This window comes from Varroa destructor, unplaced genomic scaffold (assembly GCF_002443255.2).
Source record: "Varroa destructor unplaced genomic scaffold, Vdes_3.0 BEIS01000001.1, whole genome shotgun sequence".
Classification (NCBI taxonomy): domain Eukaryota; kingdom Metazoa; phylum Arthropoda; class Arachnida; order Mesostigmata; family Varroidae; genus Varroa; species Varroa destructor.
This window is the reverse complement of record NW_019211454.1, coordinates 48,497,091-48,520,816: the sequence shown is the minus strand read 5'-3', so window position 1 is coordinate 48,520,816 and position 23,726 is coordinate 48,497,091. Positions and strand designations below refer to the sequence as shown.

Sequence of the window (23,726 nt, the reverse complement as noted above, 5' to 3'; positions counted from 1 at the left end):
TTTACGTGGTTTAGTGTCTTTCAGAGGTTCCATCACTACTGCTGTTGATAACACCTTTCTACTGACTTCCTCCAATTCTTGACAGGATAAATTATTAACTCATGTTGTCAGGAGCCGTTAGCCGGGGAAGGTAGGACCTGAAACGCGACAAACCTCGTAGCGAGCAGAATCGCGAGAAGTCGAAAAGTATCCCCTTGCCCTATGCCTTCAGGTGGGGTGGAGCCTTGGGCCTCGTTTCGCCCTAATCCAAAGTAGAGATGTCGATAACGTAGTTTGTCCACGCTTCGAGAGGTTAATACAACGATATGAGTCCTGGATTGGCTACTATTATGATTACATAGAAAAGTGCGCTTTTTTATACGAGCACAAAAAAGAAATAGGAACACTCGAAAAGCGGGCCTAGCACATGAGACTTCTAATGGCCACAGGGCATTATTTAAATAGGGCTTGATTAAGATGGTTATAATATGGGTAGGTTTTTTAGAACCTATGGTTGTTTCTCATATATTTTGCATGGTCGTGAAATGACGAAAAGAGTATTTTTTAAAACTAGTTTAATTTTTTAACGGCGCAAATAATACCACAGGCCATATTATTGATTAGTAAACACCCCTGTGCGCATAGTGCACGATTTTTTTACTAACACATGCGTATGTATTGGGTTCTCGAAAAATATTGATCGTTTCTGTGGTAAAATTAAAGCTACTATTATTTATATTCATGTATAATATGACTAAACATTTTTATTGATGATTTTCTGCGATTTCTCTGGTACTATTCTAATCCTGTCCCTGTAGAAGTTTTTTTTTTAAGGTTTTTAGACGAATAATTGTGATAAGTGATATTTGTACTCTCTCACTGAAACGAAACCTAAATAGATTTTCATCTGACGGTGCGAAATCCGGGCTATAGGACGGAGGTATTAACTCTGTCCATGCAAATTTTTTCAATTCCTCTCGAATAACTTGTATGTAATCTAGCATTTGTGCTGTTCCCTTGTCCTGAGCAATCTGTTTCAACGGCTCGTTAGAATTCTGCGGATCAATCGTTTTGCCAAGTGGTAACGCTTCATAATGCACTCTTCCGTTTCAATCCTATCAAGCACAAAACATCTACTTCTTTGACACCGTCAGTCTGGACTTTCCAACAGATTGTTTTCCCACATTTTACTCACACATTATTATCATATGCGACCCACTTTTCATTACCAGTCATCAACCAGTTTTAATATGGTTCGATTCTGTTGCATTTCTGTAGAGTTTGTCTGACCAAGATGCCTCGACTTGTTTTTGTAACCGGCTTTATTTAAACTGACTTCATTATTTGCTGGTGAAAATCTAGTTCTTTGGCGGTAACATTTCTAGAAGCCGTATCGCCATGTCGGTCTTGCTCAGGCGACTGTTTCGCCGTCTTTTGCCGTTTGTTGGCCGACCTCTACGAGGAGCATCGTTCGCATGGAAATTTTTGGGCCACCTTCTTTAATAAAGCATCTTGAGTTTAAATAGTCAAAGTGTTACAGGTCTGGGCAGCCTTTTTTTTATGATAAACAATTGAAGAATATAGCAATATTTTTCAGAATTTCACTGTTCTTCAAGGCGTTCTGTGTCGGGTCTGAATACAAGCGTGCCAGAGATTCTAGTTCATCTACCTAGGCTAGCTGTCAATTTTCAAATGACCCAACGCGATCCATATCACCTGAGATGTGTAATTACAGCCAGGTAATTACAGAGATGGTCGATACTAAATTCGATAACCCTGTATGTCTACACGATTAAAGTGAGTTAACTAAACGCGTTATCGATATATGATTTCAACAAAGGTAACGACGAATCACTCAATAAATCGTTGTACCTTTATTTGAAGTAGAACGAGCATACTTCTATTAGGGTATGCGGAATTCGGGAAGAGTTATCGAACGTAAAATTTATGTATATACCTGTATAGGTTAATTTCTTCAGTCTCTCCACTTGCTCGTCACTAGATCACCTTCTTTTCAAATTTTTCATGACCTACGGCCCCATTCCGTGACGTAGAGTCAGATCGTTTTTGCGGCAAGCCGTGTTATACTACTAAGGCCGTCGACACCTCAGCCGTTCATCAATCATCGTAAGTGTGGATAATTTCTCTTTGAATCCAGCATTGTAGTTCTACCCCCGCCGATACTATGGCGTAATTTTTTGAATTGCTTTACAACAGTCGTCGCGAGGTTGTTGCGACGGTCGCCCTAACTGCGATGGATCGGACATGACTTCAACCCAGATAACACCCCGTATCTATATTCATAACAGTAGCAATATCGACAGCAATTACAAGATTCAAGAGATAAGGACGTAGCTACCAGATAAGCAGGACTAAGTAAGTAACACAGTAGAGACCGAATGAGCAAACGAGGAAAGAGTCTGGGGGGGGGGGGGGTCAGAAGGTACCATGCCGGCTATTGCCAGCACTGATTAGTCACGAGTGAGGGAATCACACTAATAAAAACGAAATTGTTATTGTATTTTTCGTTGCTACTTATCAACGGCACACGGGTGGATCAGTGTGTCTTGTTCCGTACCTGGTAGGACAATCATTCATATGTGAGCTTGCCAGTTGTTCTTACAAATAGGCACATAACGACGGAAAAAGGGAGCATAATATATGCTCATATGCTGCGACTGGAGTATGATACGGATAGAAAACTGGGCATGTCTAGGAAGAAAATAAATACGAATCTCTAAACAATTTCGCTTGCTATAATGCAAAATGAGATAGGTGGCTTAAAACGAAATTAGTGGTGAGTGAACGCGAAAAGCCGGAAAGGCACATGGACCTTAGTATGAAGCAAATATTACCTTGTACCATTGCATCCAATAAATCCCTAATCTGGGAGTTTTTAGGTCAAACTGTTCTCCATTCAAAAAGGTTGCAATTACTAATTTAAAACCCGTTCGGCGATAGTATTTATTAAAAATATTAAAAGATCAATAACTACATTACTACACTAGTACTCAGTTATCACATTTTCTGTAATGTGTCTTTGCGGTAGATTTTTCGAAGAAAAGTACATGGGAACCCATACCAATGACAGCGTTAGCCTCATCTAAATTATAATGACTTGCATAATCGTCAGCTCTTGTTCCTACGCATAGTAAACCATGTATGTCTCAGCTGATGGCGTAATCAGTAATTCTTCTGTCTAGATTTGTCTAGAAATATGTTTGCTTATATCCCGTCCCGTTTGTTCCAGGCCGTCTCGAGTTCATCTCAGGAGGTTGGTCTATGTCAGATGAGGCGGCTACGCATTACTCAGCTCTTATTGATGAGATGACCATAGGAACCCGCTGGCTTAATGACACGTTCGGAGCGTGCGGTCGTCCGAAGATCGGATGGCAAATAGATTCATTTGGACACTCTACAGAGCAAGCAGCGATCTTTCGAAAGGTAAGCTTCCACCTATTAGCAAAACTTGTTTATGACAATCCTGAACTATATCGATTATATAACACCAAAGCCGTACTTCAATTTAACTTTCCGTGAGCTGTTTAAACCCGCTAATTTCGATGTCATCCACTAATGCTTTGTATTAAGTAAAATTCTGACAGGTTTATCAGACGTAATGCATAATTTTTTTAAAACTAGGCCAAATGTATTTGATGTATAGATAACAAGCAGATTCCTCTAGTGGCGCTAGACAGGTTCAACTTTCTTTTTTTTATTGAAACATCCGGCCATACATTTTCTGCTTGTAGTCTGCTAAATACATTCACGCACGCACGCTCTCGGATGCTGCTCTAAGTCATTAAACATTGCCTAGTGCGCCTTTGCTATCAATAATAAATGTAACAATACTGGTGCAATCGGGTTGGTCCATTTTCTGCTTTCTCCTATTTTGTCGTGCAACTGGCTATAGCTGTCCGATACTGTGTTGTCCTTTCCAGCAGCGGTTATTAAACATGTTAAAATGAGAGGCCTTCAGGCTACTCCTTTGACCCAGTGTCCTTAAATAGTTGCTTGCCGTTCTTTGCGTCTGGAATCCATTGTTCTCCGCATGCACTTGGCAACTTCCCACGTGCTACGGGCGATCGTTACTAAATCAACCCCCAGGCCAGCACTGCTGAAGGCAGTAAGAGCAGTGGGATCGATTTTTCTGTATGGCCCTTGAAACCGTCTAAAACAAGCTCTTTTTGAGATCCCTTACGGCCGCTACCTCTTCTGTCAGTTTAAGCAGCTACACCCTACCACCTACTACCACCAGTGCTCCCGCGACGATTGTTTGGAGTCTTTACGTAGGAGGGTACGGGCTTTCATTCGGATATCTGCTGAGGCGAGCGGTTTAGCAATGCCCTTTGTTTGACATCGATTCACTTGTCTATGTCTTTATGGTAATGATGATGACATCAACATGATGACTATCATGCTGACAATGTTGGCCTCTTGTGGCAAAGGGGGGTTGGCTTGGTCCAGACACCCCAGTCGGCCCAAACGCAAGCGACACAGAAGGCGGTGGCATTCCTTCCAGCATTGCAAAAGCACATAATGGGGTCTTCACATGTTGGCTTTTCTTTACCGCTACGATGTCACTTGTCATGAGATAGATTTTGAAGCGGTGCGTTACTGAGCCCCAATCTCTTCGCTCGACTTGCCTATCCCGCTGATACTGCTGCTACTTGGCGCATCGATTTCTTTCCTGCTATATCTACTGCTCCGTAATCACCGTGACGATGAGGGAAAAACAGCATGCCCGGAACTGACCGGTGTTGTGTTGAAAAGGTTAGGGTGTATGCTGTGTACGTGGAATATTTGAGTGAGAGGCACACAATACACGTTGTTCCGTTTCGGCAGAACAGATGGGGCAACGAGTAAGGCAAGTTAACTTTGAGTACTGGATCTCGTTGGGTTTGTGGCAGCTTACTCTGCCTTCTCCGGGTGTGCTTTGCCAAACCCTCCCCTTTGCATCTAGCCTGCTCGTTATGTTTGCCGGTCGCGCTAGAGGAATTGCTTTCCTTGAATATTGTAGGAGCAAGGTGTGCTTTTTTTTGTTTTCGCTTTGGTCTCCATTATTCTGCGGTAAGACGCTTTCGCAGCGCTTTTCACTGCTCCCTAACATTCTGTTCCGTCTCTCGCAATTTACAAGTTACCGCAAGCTGAATACGAGAACACGGACATCCGTTAGTCAGGTGTCGATGTCTTGGAAGCCTTCGTTTGTTCGATTTCTTTTTCTGGGCGCTACCCTCCAATGGAGAACATGCCGTAGTCGTTTTTACCATGCAACTTTGTAGGACTTGCTTACGAGGTAAATTGTAACGTGCTACACCCAATTAATGATTCGGCTACTGGATCACGACTTGGCCATCGATGGCCAATGGCTTAAATGACCGCTATGCAGAGTTCCTAAATAGCAACAAGCGAAGTTCTACGAAATGGTAGGTGTAGTAAGCCATACTATTCGTACGTAGTTCGTAAGAATTCATTTGGCAGTGACGGCGTCCGTCACCTCGTGCCGTCCCCTGCGAAGTTCGTCGAAGCCTAGTTTTCGATTTCTTCATTATGTATATACATAGAGAAAGACTAATGGCATCACTGATTCGCCAGTTGTTCGAAATCTGCTCGAACCGAACGTGAATGGATCCGAATCTATTCGCTGGGTAACTCATTTGCTACGTCCTGAACAAAACGCTCTAGAGCAAACACAACTACGAAAATCACCCTCTCGGTTACCCTCTCCGCTGCTATTCATGGAAACAAGCGAGCGCAGAGCAGCTGCTAACAAAACGTATAAGAAACGTAAAATTTCGAAGCGGCTAAAGAGGAAGTGCGTTTTGGATATCGGAGAAGTTATATACTATACGCTTGTACGCAGATAGCATTGAATAGTCCTGTTTGATTGGCGTTTTTTTTCTGGTGCACTGTGTCAACCATTACAAATAGAACGGGTAAATAAAGGAGGATATACAAGACGATGGTCAAGGCTACATAATAAGCTGTTTGCTGAGATGCCCCGAATTACGGCTCCACTCTTGTGGTTACATAGATAAAATCGGATACAAAATTTCAATGAGATGCGTTTGATACAGTTAATCATGGTCGCGGTCGGCATGTTTACGACTTAGACGGAGAGTTATAGATATATGTGTTATTTTGCAACGCCTGGATGATCGTACGGTCTGATTTATAGCGTTGCGGCTATAAAGTTCCTGAAGCGTAATTCGTTAGCTGTTTAATGTTCTTTTATATTTGGGACAATGGATTCAGTAAGATTTTCAGAGCAAAAATGAAGAATAGAGGTTTAAGGCAATGGTGCGAGGAACGCTGACGACGGCCGTGAGCAAGCAATACATTTCCTAAAAATCGAATTTTGTGAATTGATGTTTTAAGATTTAGTGGGGATTTTAAATGGGTAAGCGATGAGTACAATGTTCTAATCTAAATGTAGACGTAAATGAGGTAGCAGATTTAAAAAGTAGCAGACTGCGGGCTTGAGATGTTACGTTTACGTGAGATTCGAAGTTTTTTTATACAAAGCTCGTTGCTTTTTCACAACAAAAAGCTCAGCGGTACTTCACGTGCTAGCCAACGAAATATTTACATTTTATAGCAGATATAAACGAATCTATCGACTGCCAGCTGTCGTTGCGCGTTTTATCCGTAACCAGTGACTAGAGTTTGAGAATGTATGCCAAGGGATTTATGAGCAGCGGTGAAAATACAAACACTGCTTTGCCAAACCGCCCCCACAGACAAAACGTAAGTCATCAGCAGAATCGTAGGGCACTGAAGATCGATTTATAACAAATGGCGCCAAGCTGATGGGTAAACTATCGATTCAGGAGGCAATAAAGTTGTTACCTAACATTTCAAAAACAGTATAATGTGTGTGCCTTTCCAACTTACCAGGTGTTCATAATCCGTTCGGAGGATTCCGAAGAGAAGCGTATGTGGTCAAAGCAGAATCCTACTTTCTAGCAATGCGGATTCCAAAGACAAATAATAAACGTTAGGAAAATAAATGTTTCATGGCGTTGCATAAACGTTTATGTCAGGGTAACCAATACATTGGACGTTCTTCAAGGTGGTCAGAAGTTTTAGAAAAATGATACAATCAAGATTGAGTTTATACTAGGTATTTGAGGTCCCGTTACGCTCTTGAGATAGTCATGTAGAGACGCTGTTGCATTAAATGCTTTGCACTTCATAAACGAGTCAAAAGTTACTGGGATTGGCATGCTTTAACTATATAAAAATATCGGAATATATCAATCCTGTGACCCTCGCTTTAAATTGGTTAATGGCTAACAGCCATTGTTAAATTAGACGTGGCCTGAACAAATCAACAGCCTTTGGATTTTTTTTAGAAGTTCGCAAGCCATCCGAAAGCAGTTCTTAGCAAAATTGTAAACGTTTGGTATTGCACAGAGCAGATTTCTGTAGGACTTCTAACTTCCTTACGCAGGATAATTGAACTTGTTTGTGAAGTCTTATATGGTACTTAATAGATATGCTTGGAGGCATCTTCTTGTATCCCAAGAACTATTGGATATGTTTAATGCAGTTTAGAGAAAAGGGCTCTCTGCGTGGATATCTATGAAGAGAACGTAGCCACATCATTGAAACATCGTTTTGTCCATTTTCGAAATATACGGTATCAATGAGTGCTGAACAGAAATTAAAGAGTCGTTTATACCACTTGAATATATCGGATCAACAGCTCTGAATATGGCAAAAAGGCGAGTATTATGAAAAATTGTAAAATGCTCTCTGAAGGTGTCCTTTCCGTAGATCTCGTTTGAAGTAGTTCAAACACTTTGAATAATGGGAGCTCCAGAGGACTAAGGGCCAGCCTTTAACAGGCAAGAGTCTAATTGTCACGTGATCGACTTCTCATCAAAACTTTTAATTTGTTACGAGAAATATTCAATGAAATTTTCACATTCCAACATATGCGCCGTCCTCTCTACTGTGCTTCGGGTTGACTAACAAATAGCAGCCATTTAATACTATTACTCATGGCAATCTGTATCGGGTACTTGCGAGCGTATGCTTTCGTTTAACTGATACTTGCAATACCTTATCAACACACCCAACATGATTTTTGCTGCAAAACGGTGGACGTAAATACATTATATAAATAGAGTAACATTCTAACGACAACACTAGCTAGTACACGATGAGAAATAATGCTCATGGGCCCTAGACAAGCTTCCCCTAAGTCCGATGGTGCGAGGCGGCCCAGTCAGTCCTTCAGCCCCTGAACCTTAATATGTGTAAGCAGCCTATGTTAGGGCACAGCCGGCTATTGTCACACGACATATGGACTAGAAGCATGTGCAAAAGTAAGGCGTATATAAACAGGTCGATCCTAATCTAAGTATACTTTCCACCTTCTTGTCACTATGTCGCTCATACTAAAGGTAACAAGGAACGTGAGATCACTCTGCCAAAATTGCCTGCCAAAAGTGTGGTAAAAAAAATAAATCACAAGAAGACCGAAGGCACAAAATCGTAGAATAGTGTCGATTATATAGAAGCCTCCTTATACTCACGTTGACGAAATAGCAGATGGTGGAAAAATAACTCTAGTCGCTCTTGATCTCGTTCTAGGAGTATGTTAGCCATCATGCGTGCCACATATGCAGTAGTTTGCCGCCGACCAATAATATGATACTTGAGAACTTCCACACAAATGTGTACATACCCATCACATACATATCCTTGACCCAATTGTATATCTCGCGCAAGAATCTTCTAGGCAATAAGCAATGGCTTCGCACTCGTGCTGGCCCTTCTTCGGATCGCTTTCTCGCTCACTATAGCTCGTTGCCTTCCAGCTTTCTCACAGATGTCCCCCTCATTCTTCCGCCTTTTACCTCTCTTCTGTTTACCTTGCCTTCTGTTCAAAGGGCAAAAAAGGCTCTTCCACAACATGAGATGGTGCCAACTCTCGCTGGTCAGCACCTGTTGTCATTGTCCTCGTAGTCGGCGCCATTAGCGTCATACGCATTATAGTGGTCATGGCAAAATAAAACGAACGAATGTTAGCAAAGCGGTTCGCTGCCTGCTCTCATTCAATTTAAAAATAACAAAAACACAGTCCAACATTATGTGTGTCAATTTTTTTTACACGGGGTTGTGAAAGTGATTACGAACAAGGAAAGCAATAGCATCACAAACAAGTGCCCCCATTCATGGATAAATAACGAAAACAGAACACACGTTTCTCGATATTTGAAACTGAGTGCGATTTCTATAGACTATGAATTACAGTGGTGAATGATAGTAGAAAAGTTTGATTGAACTCATATGAATCGTTTGGAAAAATGGTCCTCTATGGAGAAAAGAAGACTCGCATCTGTTAGCTATTTGCAATACGGCTAGCAGCAGCTAGATTGACTGCAGATAGGCGTGGCTACAATGGATACTCGTTCATTCTATTAATCGAGCAGTAAAGTTTGCCACGGATAGACGCTACTTGTAAGCAGCTCTTGGGGTGAAAAGTACCTACCTTTGTCTTCTCGAAATACATTATTAATATATAATGATAAATAATAATATAATTATAAATTATTCCAGACTAATATGATAATGCATATTTAAGATATAGATGGCTTACATGGGTCTATCTCTCGAAGACAGAAACACCACATTAATCCCAATGATACCTAACACATTCGCACTGAAGTAAAATTACTGTCAACTATCTTAATTATATATGAGTGCCTATATTACAAATGCAATCAACTCTATAAATATCCAGTGCACCGTTTTTCTATATATTTCATAGTGGACATTCGACATATTATTTAGCTTATACAGGTTAGTTTTCCCTTAGCCTCAACAAAATGTTGATAATAGGTCAGACCACATCAATATGCACTAATATGCATAAAATAAGACTGGAAACTCTTCAAAAATAAGGTTAACCAATGATTTCTCAAATATTTCATTATTATTTGAATTCTCAAGACAGCTTTTGTAGTTTGTGCCTACTACATTTTCCTTAATTAATGCATAAGGATTGATGTAAGTGGTTGTTTTTTACGTTTGATCTACCTTGTTCCCCCTTCCCTTCGCAAGTTAAGAACTTTCACTAGAGAACTTTTTATTTGCATATTACAAGCTCCCACAATTGATACAACCGAACGGAAAAAATCGGCCCAGTTCCTGATTCTCCCCGCCATTGAAGAGCCACGCTGCAAATTGTACGTTTATAACCGAAGTCCTTTTCAGTCAACAGACGGAATAACAAGCATAAGAACGACGCTTCCTTTTCCTCTGCCCCTTTTTCTTGTACCCCCCACCCATGGGGGGGATGACCCGCAAGCTGTGTAAGCACAGCAGGAGTGGGCGTGCCTAAATGTATTTCAAGTCGAGTTATTTATGTCGCCCGCTATCCCGACCGGTGGCTACGACGGCAGCATTGGATAATGCCAGCACCTGCAGGTGCGCCCGCAGCAGAGTTGAACAACCATTTCATAGACCTTGCCTGCCCCATGCCCTGAGAGGCTTTCACAAACACACGAAATCATACAAACGATGAAAAAAAGATGCACATATCATACGGCCAATTCATCCACTAGTCTTCATCCAGCAGCCTGATCTTCTGGCCAGTCGGTCACTCCGCCTGCCAGCGTTCAAGTCGTGTGGCACTTTTGCCGACTGGTCGAAAAAAGCCTTCGTTTTCTATAGCCACCCTTAACCTAGCGGTTCGCGCGGCTTCTAGAGGTATAAGGATTGGAGTACGGAAAGGAAGAAGGTGGAGGGACACATCATCCGCAGCTTGCCTATATAATGCATTCACGGCAATCTCACCGCTGCGTACCGTCTGGGACCTCCACGTCCTCTCTCTCTCTCAGTTCATATGCTTTCCTACGGCGAGCGCTCCTTTCTTCTTCGACTTCCTCGACTGAAGTCCAATAGTCAAAAGCGTTTTGGGCGCACTTGAGAGTTGCTGAAGGGAAGACAGTGATCATTATTGAGTGGAACAGTGGGTCCTAAGACAGCTGGTTCCGAAGCGCGCTGTTGCAGCGGCTACGAGCTTGGTGGTGGAGTCGATGGCCAACCAACGAAAAGCGTGATAGCCTCACCGGCGAGCTCAGCATCGCGGGCCACATCATGTAGAGAAAACCACGGTTTGGTTCGATAAAAATCGAAAATAGCCCTAGGGCCAGTAGAGAACAAACAAGAACAGGCCGCGATGTAATATGGCCGGCTGGAAATACAATACAGGATTTATAACGAGATCTCTTTCCATCTTGCGGCAGCAGCAGCAGCATTCTACCGGTCAAAAGTACGGTACGCACAAGAAGAGTGCTACTGATTTTGGTGGTGGTGAGGGGCCGGCAGCCGCGGGTAGACAGAAGATTAGACAACAAAGAGGAAAGGGGGAACCGAAGAGGAGAAAAGAATGAATGAAGGAATCAACCATGTTATGCATTTGCAGAGTTCCCATTTTATATACATACTTGCGTACTAGTTCCGCCGCCCGGAGACCATGTAAATAGGACTTCATTTCTACTTAAGTACTATCGAGGTACGTTAAAAGAGGCCGTCGAGAGGGTCGGAAGCATCGGAGAGTCGATGCCTGGCTGCTGCTGCTGCTGCTGTTGGATGATAGTATGGGCGTCTGCTGATTTTCAGGCCTGGTACACGACCTACCAGTGTGCGGCGAAGGCATAGCGGCTCCCTCGTCAACGGAGCTCGGGCCTTTCAGTCGCACCGCTCCTCTCCCACACCCTCTAACCTGTCCTTTCGTTGGCTGAGAGCCTGCACTCACTTATGTGATTGTGTACTAATAAAAAGACAGAAATTTAAGCCGTGCAGCTACAGTACATTGATATTAATTCTGAAAATGTCTGTTATCTATGTGTTTAATCGATTTGTTATCTTGCCATAACAATTTATTAGATAAATTTATATATATATATATTTAATTAAAATAGGAACGCAACCCTAGACAACAAGACTCTTTTTGTTCCTGTGATAACATTACAAGCGTCTTGGTTTTAGATTGATACAAACATTTCGTTGAACAACGCATATGGCAAAGCTTGTCCTGGGCAAGACCCTCTTAATTTTAAAATTTCTCCAAAAGAAACTCGCGTCGGTTTCATCTAAGCAGTGTGAGACACACAATTGAATGTCAAAATGTCGCTAGCCACTACTTTACCGACTATAGCAACTTTTACTTGATTTAGAAACTGTCAATCAAATTTATGTAGACAATGCTTTTTATTCTATTGATTTTTGAGGTTCTCAGCATACATAATATTGTGAAAGTTAGCTAAACAAAGAAGCTAACTTAACTTTGTGATGCGATGATAACACTTGGATGATTCCAGATGGGTTTTGACGGAATGTACCTGGGTCGAATTCACTACGAAGAGAAAGAATGGCGGGAGGAGCACCAGGAAATGGAGATGCTGTGGCAGACCGACCCAACTCAAGGCAAAGAAGGTCAAATCTTTGTTGGAGTCCTTCCAAACGTCTATTGGCCACCGAAAGGATTCTGTTTCGACATGTATTGCAATGACGAAGAAGTTACTGTAAGATTATCCAACGACATTAGCATTCACGTGTTAGAAATGTATTTATCAAATATATAGCCAAAGTCTAGAATTCAGGAACAAACGGAAAAAAGTTTGTATGTATTACAAGGTGAAAATATCCTTGCGTACCAAATACGTACGATTTTGCTGTGTTACGAATATAGAATTTACTAAACATTTTTTCCATTTTGCGCAAACTGGAATCTTGTACAGCATATCGTATTTTCAGATTAGAGTCTATTAGGCAAAGGACAATAGAGGGCAGTATCAAAGGCAAGTTTAAAAACTTGCTTTTTTTGAAAAAACTATGGTCAAAGATTGGTTTAGCAGCTAGCCACTCACGCAGAACTTCAATCGATATGCCTAAATTATGCCTTATATCATACGTAGAATATATTCGATGCATCTTTTTACTAATTTTGCCCTAAATATAATTTTCTACTGCATATATAATAGATAATCATTCTTTTGCCTAGAGAGACTAAATGCAATTCTGTTTGCTTTAGATGGAGCAAAATGAGACTGTGTTATTTTTTTTTGCTCGGATTGCAGCGGGTTACTAGAAGAGAAATGAATAAAAACAATTAGGGATATATATTAGGCCGTTACATGCGAATCTGGCGGACTTCTAAACTGAATAACTTTTGAACCACGCATCACTAGAATAAATATGGCTGGTAAATAGTTTTATTTTTTAAATCTGTCAATGAAAATCGTTCGAGTTTCCGAGTCCAGGAAAAATTACTTTAAACAAAATCTCCTAGTCTCGAGAATTAGTGGTCTAGTTTTTATTCTTTGAAGGACACAGCGCTGCAAGAATCCATCGAAGATGGATGAAGACATAAGGCAAGGAGGCTTTAAGCGAAAGCGAATATTTGAATAGCACAAACGTTACCAGAACGGAAGCTGGCGTGTTGAAGGTCAACAAGGAGGTAACCAGATGTCGGAGTCCAAAGGACAAAAACGCATTGTGGCAGTCTTTTCACGAAAACCGACCTTAAAGCCTAAGAGTTCTATCGGCCAAAATTAGCATGTAGCGTGTCACAGTGTTATGAGGCAAATATGAGTAAAAATGGGTCTCCTGTGAATTGACCCAGGCTAGTTGAAAATGTATGTAGCGTATTCCACGTGCAATTTGCGAGACCTTAGTCTAGAAAAACCCGTTTGAAGGATACGATCGTCATAAACGGCGCATGTTCCGATCTGTATCGTCGGTCGCAGAGAAAGCAGACGACGGAATGTCGTCGCCGTGGAGGTAGACCGAGTTCAGTGGCAGTGTTGGGTAGGTTTATATGTAAAATAGTGATCGTACTTGCAATAGACATCAAACGCATTTGCTACTATCAAATTCGCTGATAATGAAGCAGTGAATGCAGGCCGCTATTTCCAGTTCTCAAAGAGGCTCATGGAACGTTGGTACGGCAACCGAAACCACGCAGTCTGCTTATTTAATAACAACGCCAGACCTTATTGTGACCCCTTAATTATTTCCTGGATTGAGCAGAGATCTAACGTTAACTTTAATTCACATATTCTTCCGACTCTAAATCCGTGCGATTACTAGGTTTTTCCTACCCTAAAAAGGACAACCGGTGAGCAAGGATATTTTGGTATCGATTTATTTCGGGAAACCCTAGATAGAAAAATTACATGAGAGCGCGGATGAACAGCTGGTGAAGTGTCTAAGAATATGTGGTTTTGGACCAGTGGCTTCTTTCTGACTGTAGATGGGTAATTATCATATAGGAAAGGTAGCCCACCAGAACGAAGGTGGTAAGTGAGTGAAACAAAAAGTGCAACTGTACGACTCCGCAAGAAGAAAACGGATCGATTTCGAGCGCCCATGTGGGTGGGCGGCAACTGATCGCGGTCGATCCCGGTGTTCCTTCTCGAATCATTCACGTCCGGTCGAACGAGCATCGGCGGCCCATAGTTCCAACAAGACGAAGGTCAGTTAAGCAAATGTATTAGACCAAAGCAGGAGAGGGGAGAGAGAAATCTACACAGAAGCCTAGTGAGGAGGAAGACAGACGAGGAATGACTTTGGGGAAACTTATCAGGTCGTGAAGAACCAGTGTAATAGAGAGATCAAGCCAATTAGGCCTGCCTTTGATCGAACGGGTCAATTTTGAACAGGTAGGATCGGAAGGAGTTAAAAACAAGGTGGTGCAAAGGAGATCGGGTACGATCAGTATTGTTGCTGCCGCTACTCGAATAGAGGTAATAAAATTAGTGCAGCAGGGACATGGAGTCTTCTCTGACGCTTGGACCAGCATTTTTTTGTATTGTCCTGCGTTGTCAATATGTACTACTACCTCCACGCCACAGCCCCATTCCCCTTGAATTCCACATCGAATGTTATAGGTTAATTTCACACTCCGAACCAAAGTCTCTTTGTCGCCTTAAGTAACATTTAGGAAACGATAGATGGCGAGGGGAGGTCCCTAAGATAAAGACGCACTACATAAAAAACTGGGATAAAGTTATACTGGCGAACGAGCATTGTTAATGGCACTATTCACTTAATGGTGGCCATAATCAAATGGTCATAACCAGACTTCCCCGTAATCATGCATTCCTTCAGCCTCGTATCGTTGATGGGCAGCGTTTTAGATCCTTTTACAACACCTCAAGAACTGAACAAAAAAGTTGTGGACAGTGACTCGCCGGCCGTAAAAATATTCACGCAAATTTCTCATTATTAGCTGCTGTTTTATAATATTACCGTTAACCTCTCAGTTGCTACATGATCTATAGGTTCTTCTGCGATGAGCGTTAGCCTAAACATACCGTTGCGTTGAGAAAATCGTTTTCTGTTACAGACCACCACACGGCGGAATTGATATTGTTCTTGGACTGGTAGACCCGTTTGTGTTTGCGAAGAACAAAAATAATAGAGAAATACTTGAAATTTTCGCTTGAATTTGCCCATTATGATTAATGAATGTTTTGTGCTGGGAGCCAGTCAGCCATTCGATGGATTGCCTAACGACGATATCGGACATAATACTTGAAACGTAGAGGTTCGAAAATCCTGTTCCCGTGATAGCATAATGAATAGTGTATTTGGCGCGCTGAACCTGAAAGACACGTGATGGTGTGGAGTAGAAGCCAGCTATCTGATGAAACGTCTAACAGCAATACCGGACGTAATACTTGAAACATAGAAGGTAATCAGCTAGAGATGGAATATCCACTTGTTCTGATGCCATACAGTTCTGTTGCTTTTCATAATTGCAGACGAGGTATACTCATTTACAGCTTCGGTTGTCCCTAATTTTTATATGCTCCATTTTTACACACCTTTAAGTTCACGTTCCCAACAATAGGCCGAGATTGTCGTCGTCACATGAGTTTTTTATACGAAGTTCGCCTTGATGCAGCTATGTCGGTATCCGAGGGATAGCTTGATCCATGAGGAACGGTACGAGGAGTTTACCTTTCTACAAACATCGTACCACCCATTGCGTCGGCAATCTGTTAGAGAGTCGGCCCCATTTTGGCTGTGGTATATACAGAAGAATTTTTACATGTCCTTGCCCAGTCGCCAAAAACAAGGCAGCTCTTGCGACATCGTAAAATCCAGGACGTCTTCTTCTATATGTTATTACCCACTGCAGAAAATGTTAGCGGTAATGATAAACAAGCTATGGTTTTCAACCCTGAAATAAGGTTTCAATCTCAAGTTCACTGTGTGTGTGTACGGCTCGTGATTTAAACACGGGACGAGTGTTTTTAATTCTTTCAAAATATCTGTAAAATGTTTAAAAAGTTGTAAAAACACTATTGACTAATGAGCATTGCTTTAGCTTGAAGGCAAGGTTCTTATCTTTACCGCGTAGCGTTGTAGCAGATTGCTTTATAAAATGTATTGGCTAGCTGTATACGTGTTTAAAATTAGAGTAACTAGTTGGATTCACTATATACTGAGAAGTGTGATTCCATGTTCCTGCAAAGTTTAGGAGAACGTTTCCTATTTTCTGTATTGGCTTTCAGAACAATAATGGACGTCGGCGAGCACAGGAGTTACTCGCCATAGCGCGCAACCAGGCACGAAATTACCAAACTAATAATACAGTATTTACTATGGGTCTTGATTTTCACTATCAGGACGCTAATAAATGGTTCCGCAATCTAGATAAATTGATCTATTACATAAATCAAGAGCCTGGAGTCAACGCGTTCTATTCAACACCTTCCTGCTACACAAAGGTGATAACCGAGTGATTTTGTGTGTTCGATTCAAAATGTACTACTTATATATTGGCATTCCTTAAACAGAGGTATTAATCCGCCGATAATACTTAATCGACTGGTACGAGTGCAGTTGTTGGGGATTTCTTTTTGGGGAATAAAGTTAACCGTAACCATTATATGCTTTTTTAATCTCATAGGCCCTATACGACTCTAAAAAGGTATGGAGTGTTCACAAGGACGACTTCTTCCCGTATGCGGATGGTCCTCATGCTTACTGGACCGGCTATTTTACTTCGAGGCCTAATTTCAAGTTTTTCAGCCGTGAGCAGAATGGTTTCCTGCAGGCGTGCCGTCAGCTGGAGGTTTTTGGACGAACACGCAGTAACCAAAAGCATATGGATCTCGGTACGGGTAGAAATCATTCGACAACTATTATCAAACTTACAATCATGTATTGGGTTAAAAAGGAAGTTCGCGTTCTTTAGCCACTTGAATTTATGGTAACTCTGGAAAAGAATGAATACATCTTAATCGAAGTAGTTTTACAGCTGACTATTTTTTGGGCAGCTAGTGTATCCCATGATAGAAAAGGTTTCGTCCTTTCGGGCTATACACGAGTGAGTTGTAGAGTTCTCCGTTAAAAGTCCGTTAGCGCCCGCTGGATCACCAAAGCAGCATGCGATATAGCGTTGCGCTAAAGCCATGTTAGTTTAGGTCGCCCTTTACTAGTTCAAAGCAATTTTTTAATCAATTTCTTGGCTTAGATGGACGAGTTGATTTGTGATGGTGTCCTGTACTTTTGCCTAAGGCTTGAGTAGTTCATAATATAACATTTCTTTGTGATCCCACCGTATACAGAGGTGAAGCTTTCAACTTTGAACTTCATTTCTCCGTAGCGTCGAATGGGAGAATGTCCGGAGTTCAACCATTCTAATATTCGTTTAGGAGTGGCGTAAAAAATCCATCCTCGGAGCCATTAGTCGTTCCATTTGAAATTTTCGGTTCTGAGACCGTTCCTAAATAGTCTGATGGTCATCTATGTTCTTTCCTCCGTTCATGCTTGCTAGAGTTCTTTAGCTCAAGTTCTTTAGCCACGTAGTTTATGGCAATTCAATTGTATTCCGTTTGTTTAATTCTGCCCAAATTGCAATTAACTTCGCCGTTGTTCCCGCACTTTAAATGTTTATTCCGTCGGTGCTTGTGCCACGTCCAGCGAATAACAAATGTGGGGACCCTCTATTTAGGCCGTCCGCCCCTTTCCAGTATCTGTATCCAGAGAGGCGCAGATTAGCCGTGATGCATGAGTTGCGCTGTGCTGCTGTCGACAAAACCCACACGGGACGCAGCCCAATGAAAAAGATGACCAGGCCATTTGAAGACGTTCACGAGGATTTATTCCCTTCATGCGTCTTTTTAACTTCCTTGTGACGAAGTCCAGGCAAGTTTTTCTCCACCTCGAAAGTACCTAGAAGGTTTCCGTTCGTACTGAAATAAGGAATCATAAACAAGCAGATTATTACAACAAATGAACGCCGGCGCCGCTGCTTCTGCTGCTGCTGCTGCTGCTGCTGCTGGTGACAAACACGAAGCAAAACCAAAATCGACTTCGTAGTTCGGTATTTGTATCATACGATTACGAAAACCCGAGTAAGGTTCATCGTGGTTTCGTCTCTTTAAAATCGCTAGTATTTTTTTCTGCCTTTTACAGTCCCTGCGTTTTGGCCCTTAGTGTGTGCTTCTCTTAGCTGGTCAGCCTGACCTAAACCCAGTACTTTTTGAATATTGCTGGTTTCTGGCGGTCCTTTGTTTGGCCAGCTTCGTAAAAGCTCTGCTCCAGCATACTATATCGAACTCAATACAAAACAGCTTCACAGAAAGTAAAGAAGAACACCGTAGATAATGTTAAGACCTCTTATGTGCCTGATCATTATCGTGATTCCGTATGACCGGTTAAAGCCGCAGCTGAATCTAGTTCGCTTTTCAAGACTACGTGAATAAAGCTTCAGTCGGAGGAGCTGATATCTAACTAAGGTTCCATGCATATGATACTTAGCGATGACCCTATATCCGAATCTAAATGTATAAAAGCTATCGTATCTAATTGGAAAAAGCTCCAAAACTTTTCCCTATATCGTAGTTCTTCTAACCGACATCCTGCTAAGATTTCGGTGAAGGAATCGAAAAATATTAAGGGCATGCCGATTTGAAAGCGTCTGATATTTTGGAAGGGACACAAACGGAGCATTGGCTTCTATATGCTGATCCCTTTTGTTCGTTACCGTAATACATCAGTCTGACATGTTTTCCTTAGTTTGTTCAACAATTGTTCGGACATGGATTACTATACCTTTCGGATCTATTTGTATGAGGTGCCAACGCAACTGTTAGAAATGTGGCATCTCGTTCGGTACGCGTGTATATAGTGGTTTCGTTAACACGAAAGCTACATAACTCGTAGGCATCTTTCCTTTCTTTAGTAGATCAATACCATGCTACACTTTCGCTGTGATTTGTAATTTCTGTGGTCGATTTCAAGCGACCTTCAAATCCCTCACATATATATAAATTATAATAATAAGCTTAATTAAAAAGATTGTCACTCGGCTTTTGCCTGTATCTAACCATGATATCATAGTTGAAAAATACCAAAATCATGTTTTATGGTTGTTGCGATGACACCCGACGCAGTTGCTTGGACAGTGGTCAAGCATCTGGTTGAAAAAGACCGGAAGGTTTTCCGTAATATTTTTATAGCGTATCATTAAACGGGGTTACCAGGGCATTGGTCTCACCAATGAGACACTTCACACCATTAGCGGAAAATTATCTTCACTACAGGATCTCACGCTGGGCATCACATAGAGATAACTTCATTGTGTACATTTCTGAGACACCGGTGCTGGGGCTTATGGTGTTGTATGAAGTATGAAATCTACGAAAACGAAGTTACTTAAAATATTGTCGGTGCTAATATCATTAAATACATCTTTGTATTTGGGCGATGTTGGCAACTTTAGAAAAATAGATCATCTGAATACAATCACGTGTTATAGGTAATTTAATTAGTCAATGAAAACTGGTACCTCAAATCGTGTGTAGTCTGCATTATTCTTGAAATAAACTGAAATCAATAGTGTTTCTACTTACAATCAAAGATATCTTCATTTCGACGACAGCTGCTACCATATTGCTATACAGAAAGGTATATTTACGATTTACCCAGGTTTACATACTGTATCATAGTTAGATCAATGGATAATCCAAACATGAAGAACGATCTGTGAAGTAACACATCTGTTTACCTTCGATTTCAGCACGAGCGTTAGGCGTTATCCAGCATCACGATGGAATATCGTAAGTGCACCTAACTTTGCTATATTTGATCGACGTGTGCTATCCTCTGATTTCGCGTGTATTTAGATTCAATATCATCAGAAACTTCGTGCCGCTTTCGAATGTTCGAACCTATGTAGACGCGATTAGGGCGATATTGCGAGATCGGCAAGTGTTTAGACCGGGCCCAGATACCGTTAAATGATCCTTACTTCAAACTGACGATGGTCGATGTGATCGTATACGAAGAAATTAACATCCCTGGAGAAGTTCCATGATACTGGAAAGGCCAAATCATTTTTCCTCCTCCTCGCAAACAGGTCAAACAATTGAATCCGAATTGAATACTCACCTGAATTCAAACACAATCTAAATACTTTAACATCGTATATTCATTTAGTCCTTTTTCTCTGCTATGAGTTCTCGAATGGTCATCAGTTTATTTTCATGGGGCTTATGTTATACTACCTAGGCTCTTAACGTTTCGGCGGTTGAAGTTATTAGTGGAATTATATCGAGGTGCCTATCGCTGGTGATCTCATCAGGGCTTATGAACGTTCGGCAAATGAATATGAGATAGTGTTAATATTCTGTCCAAAAGGCATTCGAGTAGAACCCACTATCAAGCATTGTCTAGCCACTTTTGTTTTCGCCGAGGTTACAAATCAATCATGGTGCCGCTTCCGCCACCGTCAGCCGCGAACCGGGAGAAGTGTGCCCGTACCACGAACCCCACACCTTCCCCCCCGTTTGTAGCGGATTGAGGTTTGCGTCAGTAGAACCATATGCTGTCACATTGGTTCAATACCAAGCATAGTAATCCATGTAACTCGAACGTCTGTTCAGAGTGGAGCACTAGCAAATGCAGATGGCCAACTTGTCAATGTTGGATGGAACGAAAGTTTTTTTGGATACTAACCTCGGTTAACTTAACGATTGATACATGACATGCAAATGATGAAATATTGAGAACTACCGCACTCGCTATTATCTCATCTAGTTAATACGCCCGTTCGAGAGATAGGAAGAATAGAATGCATAGATAACTTATTCATTTTAGATAACTTTTGAATTTCCAACAGTTTTCCACACCTTACGTAACGCTTTCTCTTCCGTACGTTAGTGGTACTAGTAATGGTTTTACAATTGATTATTTATCATTCTTATTACCTCCCACTAACACAGGCTACTAAATGCTACCATTAAGGTACCCAAGTAAATATTAACTTTTACTAATAGTGTGCCTTTGTTTCTACATATATGTGACGTCCATTCTGACCTTTTTCCAAATTGTAATCCGGCCACTTTTTCGTTGTTCAGAACAAAGAGCAACGCAGACGTGATCACGTCCATTTGCGTTTTTGTCTAGCGTTGACAGATTTTAACTTGATAACGTTGACCTTTGGTTAGTTACCTACAATGAATATAAAGGTGTTAAATATAATAAGTATTATATAATAAATATAATGTCGCACGTACTTACTCAAGGTAAAGAGAGCGGTACCGGTAAGGTGACTCACCTGCACAAGTAAAATATCAACAGTATTCTGCTGAATATATCGCCAGTCGCTGTGTAGTCGCCATTGAAAGCCCAATAGCGTTACGAAGTTTGTATGAAAAAATCTGCTCTCTGGGACTGTTCTTTGCGGTTCGCACTTTTGCTTCGACGCGCTGTTTTGTTAGTTTCCAATATCTAGGCTTTACTTTAGCGCTTGAACTCAGAAATTCCAGGATGCGCCCTAGAATGCAAAGTAGCGCGTACGTCTGACAGGCTACCGTAGCCCTTACCGAGACGCAGTTCGGTGCTTTTAGCACGAAGCGTCAGTTTCTTCTTTTCGAAGTGACGTTGAACCAGTAGCATCAACGATCTGGTATCGTAACATTGTTGCTGTTTTGAAAATCTCGAACGCGTAAACCTTCGCTGTGTGCCCTTCATTGGGAAGAAAACTGGCATTTGCCTTTAGCCCGGTTAGGTGCCCTAGCGGCAAGCATGACACGCCGTCTCTCGCGTTGCGAAACCTTCTGAACCTACGCCGCTTCGTACTATGCCCATTTCGTGCTTGACGTGCAAGGCACGCCGTCAGGCAACATATTGGCACCAACAGGCCACATAAGTGGCTTGTCGCTAAATTCCAGGTCCTTTGAGTTGGAAACAAGGCTTCGGTCACACGTGCTACATCAGAAGGGCTGCTAAACAGGAATTACTGAAGTTGCGAAGTGACGGCGATTGCGTTCCACCCAAGTCCTTTAAACTAGGGTGGGCTAAGGGGCCAATGATCTTTCGTGGAGCCGAGCGGACACCTAGTTGTGGTACGTTCCCGCCATGTTTATAGCCCACAAAGACTAGCCCAGGTGCACAGTTACGCGCTCCATAGCACACTTTCCTGCAGCGTTTCCTACAATATGCTAGAATATCTGTAGTGCCGGCAGCCTACATGTGGGTGCTTCGTATTTAGCAACGTTCGTATAGCGTAGTAGCCTAATGGGTTCCAATATTGACTACGACAGTTTATGGTTTTTGTACTAATGCTGTTAGGGTGCACACAAATAGCTTGCCGATTGCGTTTATGAATCTAGAACAGTAGTACGTTTCGAAGACTTAGTGATCATCTTTCGTTTCTAGATATAACGAAATAATAATTACTTGCCGAAAAAGCTTAGATTAAAATAAGATATTTAGCTCTTGACGCCGAACGACATTATAGACCCATAGCAGCATGCGAGACCAGGAGCACTGCTCCTATGTAGACATTCGAAACGCTGTAAAATCAACCTTTGTCCTGCATTCAATAGAACTGTTAGTGCGTCTGAATGGGACCTAATGCGCGTATATACCAGCATCGATACAGGATGGTGCTCAAACGACTGGAGATAGAATTCAGTAAAGCTCGATTTTTTTTAAATAGGTCCTTATATTGGTCGGGAGTGTGCGGTAGGGAGTTGGACAGGTGTTGCGAGAATACGTGTATTACATACTAATACGATGCAGAATATACTGTCTGTTAATATCCCCTTTTCATCACTTGGAATATTCGTTGCAGTTTTGTAAGAGCTAATTTCAGTGAGTGTATTTCTAAAATCTGGATCATTGATTAACTGTCTATTATGGCGGCACAATACTACCGTTGATATTATTAAATACTAAGGTAGAGCATATAGATATATATCTGTATCTAAACACACTATAATGAAAGATAATGAACTATATATATATATATATATATCACTTATTTAGTAACATTGCGGTCCGTTAGCATTCCCGCATCTGGACTAGCTCTAGTAATAATTATAGGTTCCGGTTCGTTAAACATTTTTGCTGTTTGGTAGAGAGAGGTCTGTTCTCTACGTCCCATTGCATCCCAGATCGCGGAATGCCTCTGGATCGCTTTCAGGACAATTCGCAGCTTAGATTAGGCTTGCCTTAACCACGCATTTGAACCGTTTTTCACCAGGTAAAGTACGATTTTGGTCCGTTTTCTAATCATATGGAAGTCTGTGGAAATGGAAACACAAAGTATCCGCCGGCTGCATGTGTTTCCCGTTAGTATAGCATTCTTTCCTTCTTTGTCACAGAAATTGAGCGGCAGATGAATGATGACGCGCCAGTTACTAAGGCTCAACTGCAATTTTTCTCTAGCGTCGTCGCATATACAATAGCGTATTTTGGTTGCC

The 23,726-nt window shown here is 41.6% G+C and overlaps 1 protein-coding gene across 1 annotated transcript in view; it reads left to right on the top strand.

Moving 5' to 3' along the window:
- Positions 1–23,726, top strand: part of LOC111246225 (lysosomal alpha-mannosidase-like) — an 89,709-nt gene that overhangs the window by 50,930 nt on the left and 15,053 nt on the right. Inside the window, exons 7-11 of the mRNA XM_086977797.1 lie at positions 3,230–3,423; positions 12,318–12,521; positions 16,521–16,736; positions 16,919–17,126; positions 20,036–20,075. Coding sequence (XP_086833923.1) covers positions 3,230–3,423; positions 12,318–12,521; positions 16,521–16,736; positions 16,919–17,126; positions 20,036–20,075 — 862 coding nt within the window. The remainder of the gene's footprint in view (positions 1–3,229; positions 3,424–12,317; positions 12,522–16,520; positions 16,737–16,918; positions 17,127–20,035; positions 20,076–23,726) is intronic.